The sequence below is a fragment of the Sitophilus oryzae genome, unplaced genomic scaffold (assembly GCF_002938485.1).
Source record: "Sitophilus oryzae breed Bouriz unplaced genomic scaffold, Soryzae_2.0 scaffold_177_pilon_pilon, whole genome shotgun sequence".
Lineage (NCBI taxonomy): Eukaryota > Metazoa > Arthropoda > Insecta > Coleoptera > Curculionidae > Sitophilus > Sitophilus oryzae.
In genome coordinates this window covers 9,495,563-9,511,673 of record NW_022146479.1, presented here as the reverse complement: position 1 = coordinate 9,511,673, position 16,111 = coordinate 9,495,563, and the positions used below count along the sequence as shown (strand labels likewise).

The 16,111-nt window shown below is 31.1% G+C and overlaps 1 protein-coding gene across 4 annotated transcripts in view; it reads right to left on the bottom strand.

Moving 5' to 3' along the window:
• Positions 1-16,111, bottom strand: part of LOC115882566 (rho GTPase-activating protein 7) — a 65,829-nt gene that overhangs the window by 6,088 nt on the left and 43,630 nt on the right. For 2 of the 4 annotated variants that reach the window (XM_030900741.1, XM_030900739.1), the window contains exons 2-11: positions 14,350-14,453; positions 9,522-9,563; positions 8,747-9,166; positions 7,216-7,422; positions 5,033-5,075; positions 2,977-3,048; positions 2,546-2,782; positions 2,167-2,491; positions 1,858-2,102; positions 59-367 (exon numbers count right to left, since the gene is read on the bottom strand). In XM_030900741.1, coding sequence (XP_030756601.1) covers positions 59-367; positions 1,858-2,102; positions 2,167-2,491; positions 2,546-2,782; positions 2,977-3,048; positions 5,033-5,075; positions 7,216-7,422; positions 8,747-9,166; positions 9,522-9,563; positions 14,350-14,403 — 1,954 coding nt within the window. In that variant the 5' untranslated portion in view covers positions 14,404-14,453. The remainder of the gene's footprint in view (positions 1-58; positions 368-1,857; positions 2,103-2,166; positions 2,492-2,545; positions 2,783-2,976; positions 3,049-5,032; positions 5,076-7,215; positions 7,423-8,746; positions 9,167-9,521; positions 9,564-14,349; positions 14,454-16,111) is intronic. The other 2 variants (XM_030900743.1, XM_030900740.1) reach the window with 1 other exon arrangement.

Below are 16,111 nucleotides of genomic sequence, written 5' to 3'. Positions count from 1 at the left end.
CTTCTTCATGTCTATAGTTTGGGACACCCTGTATATGTAATAGAAAAATAAAACTTACATTGAAATATTAAGATGAAAGTTTCTGAGAGCTTGTTCGTGAGTAAGGTCTCGGGTAGTTCCCTGAAGTACTGCTTCACCATGTCGGCCACATCGTACGATTGCTGATCGGAATAGTCGACGCATACGTTAGATTCCACCAGATTCCTCAGAGCCTGAATTCTCGACTTGACTCCGGGTTTTCGAAAAATCCCGACTTGATCCGTGGCGTTCTGCTGGAGCCAACGCAACGCCTCTTCAATATTTCTCGGTAGTACTTGGCCCGTTCTTTGCAGTGTTATTGTTAGAGGTACGCCAAATACGTTTTTATCTGAAAATAATAGAGAGATACAGCTCGGTACGTGCTCTTATCGCGATAGCTCCTAGGAATGTCCGCTACACTGGAAGAAATACCGCCTTTTTCAATAAAACATCACAAGGCAAAGCTGAAACTGATTTATTTTACAATCAGTCAACTACAGTCAAAAAAAAAACTATTTTAAGAAAAAAATTTGAACAAAAATTGGACATATTGGCCTATCTGTGAAAAAAATTCAAGTATTGCAGAAGGAAATCAGAATACGGTACTTCATACTTCCCTCCTTAAATGGTAGCCACTCCATTTTTTATTCCAAGCACAATTAATTTTGTGAAGAACATCTATATCTTTGTGGAGTGCGGTTTATTTCTTGAAAATAATTCTAGAGTCTTCATTTGAAGAAAATCTAAAATAGTTATTTTTTGTAAGCACCACTACATCGAAGCCAAACGGAAACCATGTTTTCAGTGGTATTTTACTAGTAAAACAAATTTGCCTAACCTGCAAAAATTGCTTAACATTTCAGGAAGTATATCTCCTTTTAAACGACACAGTTTATAACATACGTATCTGCTAAAAACTAAAGTGTTCTTGGATAGTCTGTTCTTTGTGTGTTTTTTTTTACTTCTTACCAGAAGGAGATACCTCCTGAAATGTTAAGCATTTTATGTCAGTTAGGCAAATTTGTTTTACTGCTAAAATACCACTCACAAGCTAGATTTTCGTTCGGATTTAACGTAGTGGTGTTTACAAAAAGTAACTATTTTATTTTGTAGATTTTCTTTCAGTGGTGAAAAATGGCAGAATTATTTTCAGGAAACTTTGTGAAGCTTTTATTACTCTCTCTTTACAGCTTTATGTTAAAATATTAATTCTATTCGTTTTTGAGATATCGGTGTTTAAAAGTAAGCCACATTTTTTAATATATTTTGGCGAAACCTGATAGGCTCGATTGTTAGTTTTCCAATTATCATCGTGTAAACCTTCTGAAACGTCATCCTTATCGTAGGTAGACAAATTACTTGCTAATAGCAATTGTGATCGACATTAACTTGATCTTAATAGACCAAGAGAAGTTTCTGGATACGTTTGTGCTAACAAAGACCAGCAAGAGCAGACAAGTTTTTTTTCCTGTGTAGGAATGTCGACTGAACAACCACACAATCGGCGAGTTATGAGCTGTTGATGGACAAACTCAATAGGAAACATCGCACAAATAAAACGTTTGTAGAAAGGATATTTAATTTAATACAGAGAGTTTGTTCTTTTTATATTCGACAAACACGCGATATACGCGAAACAAAGCCAGCCCCTGCACAGTCTGAATAAAAACAGTTCTGCGAAAATCATTTTCTTAGAAGTTCTACCTTTGTCTAGGCAGGAACTTTCATTTTCTTAATGAACTTGGACAAATCTCGAGCACATTTCCTCTTATGCGAAGGACAGATTAAGTAATAATTCCACTCAGGATACATATACAAATTTGAAAAAAGCTCACTTACCTTTGTAAACTGGAGCTTTCATTTTCCTAATGAACTTAGGTAAGTCCCAATTCCATCCGCTCCGGTGTGAAGGACAGTGCTTCTCCATGTGAGCTGTCAACTTGAGCAAAGCTAACTTCCTCAGCATCTGTAGTTGCGTGGCTGAAAGTTGGTTTAGTGGTATTTCTTCTCCTGTTGGTTTATGGTCGTCTTCTGATTCTTCTAGCTGCGTCGCCCCGGTTTCAGGAAGATTCTGCCAAATGACACTACACGAAAATGAATATTTTATGATTAGAGAGATAGAAGTGATACAGGAAAAAAAAGATTTACCGATCAACTTCGTGAGGAGAATGAAGCCAAGTGTCTGTTTTGTCAAAGCTTTTTGTCCGAACCTTTCGTTGGTGTCTTGGTGTTATTTCCGAATCGGATATATGGTTTATTTCTAGTATTTTTAAACTATTTATAGGGGATATATTTTCTAAGGTAGGTTCTCTTTCGCTAAGAAACACACCCTGCCTTCTCCGTCTAAATTTACTTGAACCAGCTCTACGTAGGCGTTCTTTAGGACTCTGTGTACATTTTTCGAAAACGTCATCTTTTTCCTGACTGGAAAAACTGCCACTTTCAATGCGCTTATTAATTTCTTCGAGGTTTGCTGTAATTTGTTTATTTTAAGACATTTTCAGCAAATAAGTCGATTTGAACTTACGATATGGTCCTTTGGAGCATGTCCTAGACCATCTTCTTGTATCTGATTGGAAAGTCCACTTATCGCTCAACGCACAGTATTCGTCATCCGACTCATCAGTATGCGTGACTCGTTGCTGATGCAAATTAGCGCAGCTATTTAAGATTTGAAGTCGGCGAAATAAAGAATTTAAATCGTCAGGTTCCAAAAAAGTGTGGTCTTGTTCGGCTTGGGAAAGGTCGATGGGAAATTGCATATCTAAGAAAAAATCCTTTCATGTAAAAGGTAAATTTGAATATGGCTTGTCATAACGAAAATCAAACGTTAATTAAGATATTTCCGAAAACGGCACTGGCTTCAAAACCGAATGCGCATAGAAAGCCGAAAGTCAAGTAACTTTTAAGGGCAACTAATGAGTTTTATTTAACCAGAAAAAAAAACACAGCTATTACCTTCGTACATTTGGGCATATTGAGGGAAGCCAGTAGCTCGGAGCCATTTGCATGCTTCAGCTGCCTCGATTTCTGAAAACAACAACACGTTATTTACCGTTTTTGTGCCGGCAAAATAGTTTTAAAACAACTTTCTAATGTCCATTTAAATTAGCCATTCTGTCATTGCCAAAAATAATACACAAATCAGTTTAACACAATCCGGTCTTGGGAGAACTGTTTAGAGATTATTAACCAAAAAAAATTTGAAGTATTTAGTAAATACTCGGAGTCGGTTTAAATCATTAACAAAATGCCTAGAGCAATTTTTCAATGAACAACAGAAAAAAAAATCATGTTTAAAATAGTTCTAATCTTCGTGCTATCATGTCCTGAGAAAACCATACAAGCTTTCTTTGATTTCTTAAGAGACTAATTATAAACAAGACGATAACAAATCAGTGGAACTATTATTAATTTGAAGCAGTCAGTAAACACTTTGAGTCACTATTAAATCATTATTGAAACGCCTAGGGCAAGTTTTCCTGGTAATATTTTAGATTTATAATAGTTAAATTCCATTGTGTCATAGATATATACCCATTGGCGTAGTAATAATTAAATAATTATTTCTAATTTGATATGAAACCCTAAAAATTATTGAATGATAAAACATTTAAATTCGTTAGTAACGATACTTGAAATAATAAGCAAATAAAGATTGAGTGTTTATGTTTTTAGTTACAAGTTGTAAAACAAATTAAAAAATAATTTTTAACTTCGTTTAAAAAAGTCGTAAAAATCATTGACCGTAAATCACACCAAAATTAACTTTTAATACTTTAGCTTATTCATATTGTTAATCAGTTTTACTGTAATGTGACCCGTGAATTAATAAAAAAGGTTTATGCTTGTTGAAAAAAAATATTTACGATATTTTTATGAGCAAATCATTTTAGATGTTTTGGGCTTATTTTTCCTCGTCAATTGATTGGAATATTGATGATGATTTGTGTTTAAAACTGTATTTTTAGATATCGTTTTTTAATAAATTAAAATATACTTTAGCATCGGAAGCTGAATCGTTTATGTCACATTCTAGCATCTGGTATACTTTCCTACCAGATGAGGCATGTGTTGAAATTTTAATACAGCCTCTTATCGCATGTTCTATTTAAAAAAGATACCGATTGTTCGGCTTCTTCAAAGCCGCGCGACGTGATTTTCAAGTAGTGAAACGCTAGGAAACTACTACATTTGGCTTTTGTTTATTTTAAGCAGGAACACTGACTAATTTTTATGGTTTTATTACACCCAGGGTACATAATCTGTATGAAATCACATATTTCCAAACAGATGGCCATGCTGTCATTTACGCTAATTTTTGATCTTTAATTTTGGAAAAAAAACGACCATCAATTTATATGTTGATCACAATGTGGAAGTTGATTTTTCTTTCATACATTTTTTTATAAAGTTTTAAAATTAAAATATTAATAAGAACGATATTTTTCGATTTTAAACATTTTTTATAGACGATGGTTTAAAAAAATATTGTTGGATGGAATAAGTTCAAAAAAGTTAAACTATTTAATATGAAAGAGATTTTTACAATTTTGAAAATGTATTGTTTGTATTTAATTTATCCATTAAATTTTTTGGATTAAGGTCATCATGTAATGATACTATTGTGTTCGAATATTTAATGTTCTTAATAGTTGGTCCTAAAGTAAAATGATGCTATACATATTTAGAAGAAAACATTGTAGGTGATTTTTATAAAGAATATTTTATATTTTTTTATATGTATGGTTATGTTTAATACATTTAGACATATTCTGTGAACTAATAGATATAAAAATGGAAGGTTTTGGGATTTTATTAATTGTGTGATTGGGGTAAAATTGCGAACCTGCAATTTTGGTATTCCGCATTAATTTCCATAGTTGTTCGGCCTTACGTACGGGCCAGTTATCGTTAACTTTAACACTGAGACTGCGAAAAAATTTGTACTCTTTGACCCGGATAGACATGCCGACGATTTTTATTAATAAAAAAGCTGCTATAGACTACTCACCGGCCAGGTGTCGGTCGGACTGTGAACGGGACTGCCTGCTCACCTGAAATTATACCAGATCAATTATGCTTGGTCGCCCATCCGATATTAACAAGTTTAAGTTCAAAGGCGACGTGTTCTATACGTGCGTGAGAGCTTTTTGCTAAAGCTCATCTCGCAAGACATCTTACACTTCCTTAATTCACGAATTAAGTAATTAATTCGTGACAAAAATAGATATACAATAATTAAAAATTTAAAGAAAATATCTGGGTAGGTATACTTTGTTAATACACTTTTTGCTAAATCTCATTTTGTGAAGAATAATCACTCAGTTCGTGACAAAAACCAGTATGCAATATTTTAAAATATAGAATAGTAAAATGACTCATTTTGCAAATTTTATTAATTGCAATTAGTTTACGAGTTACGTAATTCAAAACAAAAATAAGTGTGAAATAACTTAAAATCTTGACAAAATGAATGGTATACGTTTTGATAAAGCTCCTTCTGTCATATAACCAAATATACATATATAATCCTGTATGCAATATTATAAAGTATAAAAAGTCGAAGGACACAATTGGTGAACTTTTTGCTAAAGGTGGTTTTGTAATAAATATCTTCGTTGCAGTACATTTATTCGTGAATTAAGTAATTAATTCTTGACAAAATTATATACTATGCTATAATTTAAAATATAAACTTTTGCTAAAATTCATTTCGTAAGGTATAAATTCATGGCAAACGGTTCATTAATTCATGAATTAAATAATTAATTTTTACAAAATTAAATAAATAAAATAATGTATAGACACGATTCAAAGAATAAAACTCTGAATAAAAAATAAAATATCATAAGGTCTATTTTAAATTTTATTAGTTGCTTTTATCATTATGTTGCTAATTGACTAATAAATACTATATTGTTGTTTTCCTGATGATAAAATTAAAATTAATTTTGTTTAATATATAAAAAAAGGCTTTTTAACAACTACTTTTACGGGTCTGTGCTTCACGCTTTTGGTTTTCACTGAATCACATCCTATTAAAATAATTTTGCTTCTATAAAAATGAATCTTTCATATTCTTAAATTATCTTATGTAATTACTTAATAAATTTAAGAGCATTTTGTATTAAAAATAAGTTTATTATAATCGATTTTGTTTGGGTAATAAATCTTTCACTAAATTTCTTGGGTTATCCTTATCACTTCTGTCGCCAGTTAATAATGCTATTCCCCCATGTTATCAGTGCTAATTAGGTTGGTCGTTTTAAAGCCAATTCATTTCTTAAAACATAATTATAAATAAAAATGCGTCAAATTACCCAGAGATCGTTTTGCACAACCTTATTCACCAATATATTCGCCAACGGAAATAGCATTGTGATCTTTTGAACCCTGTCCACTATACGTGTACATAGTATAATAATATATTAGTTCTGTGTATTGATTTAATTCGAAAAATAGATTTATTTATCTTGTTCTTGGGGCTATCACTGACCTATTGATTTTATTTTTATTTAATCTCTTGTTAAGTCGCTGCTGTGATTATTGGAATTGTATTTAAGCGCCTATTGTTATTATTGATTTAGTTAAACTGTTAAAAGCGTTTATATAAAATGTCGATCAACTTTATTTGTTTAACCATGGTTTTTTAAGGTTTCTATTTGGAAATGGCTGATTACATACACGAAACTTGTTTTTTATTGTCCAACTAGAAAATAAATTACATTTTTTGCTGTAAATTGTATAATATCAACTATTAATTTAGAATGTTGAGCTGGGCTAAAAAATGAATCGATTAGTTTTGGATAAAATAGATAGTTTTATAGTAGATTGTCCTTTTTATATTACCATTAAAATATTAATGAATCCTAAAAATATATTATAAATATTCTATATATAATCCTGTCCTAAAGAATAATAAACAATTTTAAGAAAAACAAATATGCAAATTATTGCAAGCTGCACATCTTTCAATAAATACTTATTATGTCTTTTCAAACGCTGCCATAGGTATTTATTAAAGTAATTTTTATACAGGGTTGTCCAAATCAAGTGTTCAATATTTTTAATAAGTAATTTATAGTCCATAGTAATAATAAGTATAAAATATATAACTATAAAGGCACAGAGAGGTTGTGCTTGATACTCATGGTTAAATTAAATCTAGGAGGAAATAGAAAAAGATAGACTTACTTGTAATGAAGGTGATACCTTCTCCAAAATGGGGGCTGAACTAGACTTGCCATTGGTAAAAACCCGTTTTGAATAAGACAAATAATCACTTTCTGATGATTCTGTGTCAGAACCTGGAGAACTAGATGCCCAAGTTAAATTAGTAGAGCTTTCTGAAGGCGAAGGTGATGTCTGGGTAGCTACGTGAGGATTGCTAATTGTTGAGAGCTGCGAAGTATGATAAAACGAAGAAAATAAAATAATATTCTTAAAATTGATATCAATATTGTATTAAAAAGAATATTTGGTTCCCTTTATTATCGAAATGTTGTGGTCTCTGTACATAGTCCTAATCTAATTCATATATAATATTGATTTAGGGATAATCTGATGTGACGCAAAGTATGTATTTGCAATGGCAAAAGCTTTTACATCATTAACTAAAATGTACAAAATTAATGTAGATGATTAATGAAATAAATGCAATAAACAAATGCATTTTGATTTGCCAATTCATATTAATTTATGTTATAAGTTTTACTAAAGAGAAATCGCACAAAAACATATTATATTTAACGTTGAAAGAAATTAATTTTGAATCGCTCAGTATATATACGCCTACTTTACTATTTCTTCGAATCAGTACAATTTCTTTCATTCCTTTTCATTTAAGTTTATATAAAATTCCAGGAGAATATAATGTAATAATAAACTTCCAAAATATATATAATTAAGAATATGGAATCTTCTTATGGAATTGATATTATTTTCAGTATTTGTATAGGCGTCAATCCTATGTGGCTTAGGCTGGATTGGCTGGCTAGCAACCGGGACAAAAGTTCGACCAAAAAGGTGAATTTTTCTTTGTCATACGTGAAAAAAAACAGGAAAAGCTATTTATACAATATTTGCTTTTATTTGACGGTGAACTTTCGTGAGTGACTGCTAGTAAGGATAGATAGCGAAAACGTGGTTTAGTTATGGTTTTGTGGCCGATTTTCTTCACTATCTTGCTCTCATAAGGTAGGACTTTTTTACTTGAGTTTAAAATTTTAAAGAAATTTTTATCGGTATAATTGTAAAAAAGTAATTAAATCATTAAATTTATTATCGGCATTTTGTTTCGACTGTATTTGACAATAGAAAAAAATATTGTCGAGCAAGACCAAGACTCTCTTGATCTTGGTTGCAATACTGTGGCAAATTTTGCAATTTTTTAATAATAGATTTTTGCTAGAGGCACTTTCTGAAAATATTTGGCTGATGAAAATTTTAATAACTTGCACTGGTCGGCTTTGATCTTGTTATATAGCTTTTTGTGCAAGCCAAAGACCAAGACCAAGACCAAGTATATTATTAGTTACTCGACAAAAAAAAAGAAAAATGGAAATGTATTAATAATAATCATAAACTTAGTACTTCATATATTTTAGTTAATTTCTGAAAAAAAAAATCTTGAATTTTCTCAACGTTATTAAACAACGCCCTGTATATACGTATCTTCGATTAAAGTCGGTTTAGCTTGACAATAGGAATATTCTTGAAATCTTACCGAGATGGAGCCTAAGTCCGACAAAGTCTCAATATCTGTAGATCTTTTATCTTCGTAGCTGAGATTTTCAAAATGACTGAACGCATCATCCTGATATTCATTGATATGTCTGTATTCATTAAACGACGCGGTGCCGTTGCATAGGTTTTGCGTTTTCTGATTTAGATCGTAATTGGCCAAAAGCTCAGATAGGTCGGACTTGATTGCTTCGTTAAGCTTCACCAAAATCTTCAAATTCAGCTCGATATCTTCAGGATCGGATGTTGGTGTTATAGAACCGTGGTTCGAGTTCGGGTTCGAATTGTTCTTGATGTTTTCTTCTTCGATTTTTGACAACCCGTTCTGAAATGGCATAGTTTTGGGAGGTTTCTTTTGGACAGATACTTCGGCATCTTTTGTAAAAGTGTTGTTGATTTCACTCTGAAAAAAAATAAAGGTTTGAAGAACTTTAATTTTTGTTTATATTTTTAGAGACCTTAATAACCACAACCACAGTAATACGGTATTTTGTGTAGTAATGTTAATACAGAATAAAAGTAAGAAATGCAGAATAAAAATTCATGTTTCCATACTTATATTATACTATAATAGCACATATAGGGTGTAGTAAAGTTAATATTATTTGTATAGGTGTATGTATTTAAACTTAAGTAAATATTTTCTAATTTTACTATCTAAAATTATTTATTAGTAACCAAAATTTGTGTTATTTTTAATATACCCCGCGTTTAGTACATTACAATAAATATGTGTAGGTATATAAAGTAATTTTTACCGTACTAGATGAAGTGTCTGCGTTTGTAGCATCAGCCTGGACCTAAAATACAGGGAATTTTAAAGAGAAACAAATGATAATATATTTGTAGTATACTAAAAATTGCATAATAAAAATAGAATTTTATCGAAATAGTTTATAAGTAAGATCCGAAATTTTGAATACAGAGAATAGTTAGTTTATTCAACTTTTCAAATGCACTCCTTTAATATCTTGCTCCTATTCACTCCTAGGGGTTTTCACACCTTTGTAGGGGTTTGGAAGTAAATATGGGACAGGTTTCTTAAAATATATGTATGTTACTTCTAATACACTAAATTTTGAGAAATAGACATATCAGAAAAGGCCAGAATATATGCACTCCTTTACATCTCCCACTCCTATTCATCCCTAGAACTATCCTTTGTAGAGGTTTGAAAGTAAATTTTGAGAAAAGTTTCTTAAAATACACGTATGTTACTTTGAGTATATCAAATATTTGAGGTGTTCAGAAAATGTCAGAATAAGTGATTAAATTTTTCAAATTCACTCACATCTCTCACACATATTTACACAAAACTACCCTTATCGGGGTTTGGAAGTAAATTTGAGATCTACACTTAAATACAATTACACAAAATATTGGATGAATTATAATCAAGGTATAAAAACTCTTTATAAATAGACAACAGATAAAAATTTACTGGCTATAGTGGCACATCGTGTCTAATTAGTGTGTCTTCGGGTTAGATTTAATTAAAATTGAAATATACGCATAGTGTAGTTAGCTCACAAGAACCAGCTGCTCTAAACACAGCCCAACAAAAATAGTAACGCAGTAACATTCAAAAATAAGGCTCTGGGGAACTTCGGCCGCAATCACAAGAAGCCAACGCAAGTTAGACAGGTACAAGGATTGGCCTAATACAAAAACAAAGAAAAGTCTTGCTGCAAAGCTGAACTTTAATACGATATGTTGACAGTACAATCCCAAATTCCCAAACTAATTCAAATAAGCCCCGAGCTGTTATGTTCTAGAAAATAGCCGATGGTATTTAAGGGCCAGTACAAATTTTCTTGGCACCAGTGTCCGAGAGAAGTTTCAGACAAGACCATGTTTCCGTTTTTCAGTTTTTTCGTATTGTTTTTGCTCACTATTGTCCACGTAAGTACAATATTTTCCAAGTCCAAATCTGCTACTATGTATACATTTTTTTCTACACTTAAACCTTGCATTAATCCACAGTTACATCGAATGAAATATATGTAATTCGATTTGTCTCATTATTCCTCTAGTTAAAGCCTTTCAGAGTAGAATAAATTGATTTAACCTAGAATTTTTTTTGCGAGATACCAAGAAGCTTTTATTGCTAATTACACACTCAGTATATATAGAGGACTTGAAGTATAAACCGCAGTTCATTTCAAAAACGTCAATTTTTCAAAATCAAGACTTTAACTTTAGACTACATGAGGAATTCATTCAACTATTTTAGTAATTTAAATTTCATTTCAATTTTAATTTTTTTCGTTTTAAGTAACTTCGATTATAATTCTGCATGATTCAGAATTGAATCAAAAAACCTATATTAGTTTAACCATAACTGGAAACCACGAAAAGCAAAAAAGCGGATGATGTTTAATCAACCTAATTCTGGACACCACGCATAACACATTTTCCAAAGTTTCTTTTTTTGATAATTCCAATATAAAAAAAAAACTATGCGTCATTAAAATCTATTACTGTTAACTAATAGATATGCAATATTTTAACCATAATTGGAAACTATGAAAAGCAAAAAGGCTATGATTTAATCAACCTAATTCTGGACACCAATTTAACAATTTTTTTAGTTGTTTTTTCAAATCTGTTACTATTAGCGCTATTAGCTAATACAGGGTGTCCCAGAAATAAGTGCAAGTATTTTAAGGGGTGGTAGAGTTATTTTACTTTGAAAATTTCCAAAAAAAAAAGATTTTTTGCTAAAATTTTGAGAACCACTAGATCTTTTCCGGATTTTCTTTCTTGTAAATTTAATCTAATACCTATGTTGCCATATTATCAACAAATTATGTTTTTTAACTAAAAACTAAAAAAAAATCCAAAAATTTTTTCCAAAAATTTTTTTGCGCGAAAAAAACTCATAGGCGTGTTTCTGGAGTTGAACTATACTACCAGTTAAAATACTTGCACTTATTTCTGGGACACCCTATGTATGCAATATAATTTTGACTATACCGATTTCGTTAATATTTTTAACTTGAATTTGCCAAGTTTTTCATACCAAACACGTTTTAATTAAATGAATTTTTTCTCTTTAATTAAATTAATTTTTTAGTTTATAATCTAAAAGATAAAGATATTAAATAACAGAATAATAAATAATAAAGAACAGAGAAACATAGTGGTAGGGTTATTCAGTTTAAAGTTTTTTTTAAGCATTTAAAATATTTTAGTGCCAAGATCCGCGGAAGAGAATGATAGACTCTTCCGACTATCGCAAGGACGAAATATCATGCACAATGAAAAATTGTTTTAAAAGATCGTTGAAGCAAGAAGATTTAGGCCCATTCTGGGCGAACAGGGGTAAAAAAGATCCCACTTACACTCAGGATAGGTTTCTAGTTCCAGAACCCCACTGGGTCTATATTAAGAAAGACACAGAAAATGAACCCTTTTTTAATTCCAGAGGAAAGAAGCTTTATCCATACTATTTTGATGATGTCAAGCCACGTGATCGTCGTGATTCAGCAGGGGAGGATATTGATCCAGCTTTTTTTGCAGCCAGGGGTAAAAAATATATCGATAAATTTTAAAATATTATTAAAAAAACTGTGTAAAGGCTAATCCCGCAGAAATGTCACTAAGCACTTCAAAATTCAAGACTTTTGTTAAAGTAAAAAAGATAAAAATGTGTAATTACAAAGAGGAAAAATTGCGCCATTATGTAAAATGTATGAATATTGTGGGATTTGCCTAAAGTAAATCTAGATCTACGTGTAGTAATAATAAAAAATAAATAAAAATTTAAATGCCCATTAAAGATATTTAATTTATTTTTCTCCAAATGTAAAAAAGCCAGTTAATTTTAACATGGATATAAAGATATTCTAATAAGATGATAAGCTAAGAGGTATTATTATAATTGAATAGATAATAATAATAAATTTTTATGCATGTCTCAGTTCAGAAAAACATCACGTTTTATGATTTTCTTTATGGTGATTAGAAATACCTGTTAGTTATTTTGGGATTAATATTATCCAACAGATGGTTATCAGCCAGACCTAGCAAACAAGTTATTTTTTAATATCGAAGTTATTTCCAACTTTATTAACTTAATTATTTTTTTTTATTAAATATTATTAAGTTTAATCGTTTTGCCTGGATATTATCTTCTATATTTAACCGCAAAAAAGTGAGGCGGCTAATTATTTTATCGCTAAAACCAAATTGTACCTGTTTTTGTGAGGGAAGTAAACTAAAAGCGATTATAAGGCTGCATAAAACATTCATTATAACTTTGAAAAACTGAAACCATCTCATGGTCGCCTACTAATTTATTTTTTACCTTATAGTAATTATAAAACAAATTTATTGAGGTAATTGGAACGTGCTATAACGGTTATCAGAGAACACCTTTTTTTTCATAGTTAAATCCTCCAGAATTACTAATTACATATTCTACCTCGCTACAAATGGATTTTAAAAGTTTACAGTGTGGTCAGCAAAGTCTGACAAATAATATAAGTAGACAAAACCGTACAGTAAATGAAGTTATACACTATGTCAATTTAAAACTTCCCACCTTTAATATCTTTCTTGCAGTTAAAAATATGAAAAACCGAAAAGACACCTCAATTTTATTTACACTTTAAATGAATATTTTTAGCCTTTTTCTTCCACTCCCTTAGGAGGTTAGGAGTTTCTGTCACCCTTACAATCCTAAATAGGAATGGGGATCAAGTGGCACATCGTTTTAAAGGGCGTTTAATTCTCTTTTCAGTGGTATCCTACTTTGTTGCTTTTTGTCTAGAGGTTTCCTGCATTGAGATTTTGGTTTTCAGGCTAGTGTTTACACAAAAATTATTGCAATGGGTTTCCTTGTAGTACTAATGATTAGAAGGTTAGGTGGCAACATGGATATACCCATTACATTTTTCTAGGGATGTCAAAATACTAATAAACAGAAAATGTCATGAACATTAACGGAATTAAGGGTTGAAAGAAAAAGGCTAAACATATTAATTTAAATTGTCCCTCTTACAAATAAAATTGACGTGTCTTCCCGATTTTTCATATTAATAACTGCTAGAAAGATATTAAGGTTGGGAAGTTTTAAAATTGACACAGTGTATGAGATGATACTGTGTGCTGCATCGTCACATGACCATATAAAATCAAAATTAGAAAAATGTTTCGTAGAAGCTATTCAAAATTAACAATTTGCTTCATTTAAAAAAAACCTTTAAAAATTTTCAAATATATTTTTCTGTAAAATAAAATGATTTGGGTTGGCGATGCAACAGACTGTATATGATTATAATATAATGATATGTTGAAATATTTTGAGCACACTGTATATCTAACTCGTCGGTTGGGTAACACAAATCACAAAAAGTCGTATAAATTAACTAAGTATTTATCAAAACAGGTCTGTATCTGCTGGCATTTTCATTACGAATCAAGTATGATATAAATATTATTCACCTTCTTTTAAATTTGATTCTGACCCAGTTTCTGGTATTTCTTAAACGATTTATTTATCGCTCTTCTTTGGATATAAAACCGAATATTATGAGGGGTGTTGCATAATTGAACAATTTCGAAATCACATTCAGTACGTACCTGGACTTGTTCAAGATAGAGCAGCAGGTCTTTGTAGTTTTCTGCACAATTCATCTTTTCAATAGTATCGCGTCCTGCTGGCAGCCATACTGCTTCATGTGCACCTGCAACAGAGACGATAAGCATTATAAATACAATACACAAGTTTCAAAAGTCATTGATATGCCATCCAGGTTGAATTTTACGTCGAGGAATAATCAAGTAGGGCCCCAATGTAGCCAGTCGGGTCAATACACTGTCCTTTTTATAAGAAACTGCCCCTCGAGATTCTTCCTTGCCGGCTTTATTGATAAATAAAAAATTGCGTCATGCAGGCCAGCAAATTTGGCATACTTAATAATCATGCCAATAGGTTATAATTATACGCTATTAGTGTTTTTAATTTTCACTTCATTAACGCGGGTATTTTTTTCTGACAGTAAGAATGCCAACATTGTGATGTTATAACTAGATATAAGTATGGAAAATCAGGCATTTAGTAGCCCAGGTGTCTAATTTGTTATTAGAATCTAATGCTAGTCATTATATGCTTTTTTGTTTATAATTACTTAAGTATAATAAACTGGGGTTTGCTTAATAAGCACATTTTAATTGTGTTGATTTATTACTTCGCGAACCTTTAGATTTTGAGTGAAAATAGCGTCATGGTAGGTGTCAATCATTTAAATCTTTAATGTTTTATATAATATGTGTGATTGGAAGTATACTATTTATAAACATACTAGCGTGTACCAGCGACTTCGTTCGCGTCGAATTAATCATTTGTAATGGTGATGATAAAGCAAAGCAAGAATTTCCATTAACATACAAACTGGATAAAATTTTCTCACATTTATGTCAGCATGAGAAAAAACAATATGGCGATATTATTATATAACTTGGTAATATTTGAGGGGTAGTTTCATCTCGTTGGATTTTGACTTTCGAAAATCCGTTCATAAAAATACGTCAAGCAGTTTAAGCAGAATCGTGGTTAAGAATTACCCATCTTTTGGAACACCCTGTATGATTTTTAAAAATTTCAAAATATGTAAAAAAACCAAATACATTATGCTTGTCCAAGCGTTTTCCCGAAAGGCTAACCGTTTTTTAAATAACAAATATTGTAATATTTGAGGGGCGTTTTCACCCTCTTGGAATTTGAGATTCGAGAAACCCCTCCTTATCGAACCTCTACATCCCACAGTCAATCCGTTTGCCAAAAATCAGCTTTAAACGTCAAGCAGTTTAAGCAGAATCGTGATTACTCAATGGTCATATTTTATGAAACACCCTGTATAAATTTATAAAAAATCTTAAAATATGTAAAACAACACCGGTTTTTAAATAAAAAATATTTTAATATTTGAGGGATAGTTTCACCCCCTTAGAATTCGAGTTTCGAAAAATCCCTTCTTCTTGAACCTCCACACCCTAAAGTCAATCTGTTTTCCAAAAATCAGCTTTTTACGTCAAGCGCTTTAAGCAGGATCGTGATTAATCAATGACCAGATTTTTCGAAACACCCTGTATACATTTTTAAAAATCTTAAAATATGTAAAAACAAAATATAATATACGTGTTTAAGCGTTTTTTCGGAAACTTGACCGTTTTTTAAATAAAAAATATTGTGATATTTGAGGGGTGGTTTCACCCTCTTGGAACTGAAATTTCGAAAAATCCCTTCTTATCGAACCTCTACACCCTAGAATCAACCTGTATGCCAAAATTCAGCTTCTTACGTTGAGTGGTTTGAGCAGGGTCGTGATTAATCAGTATGTCA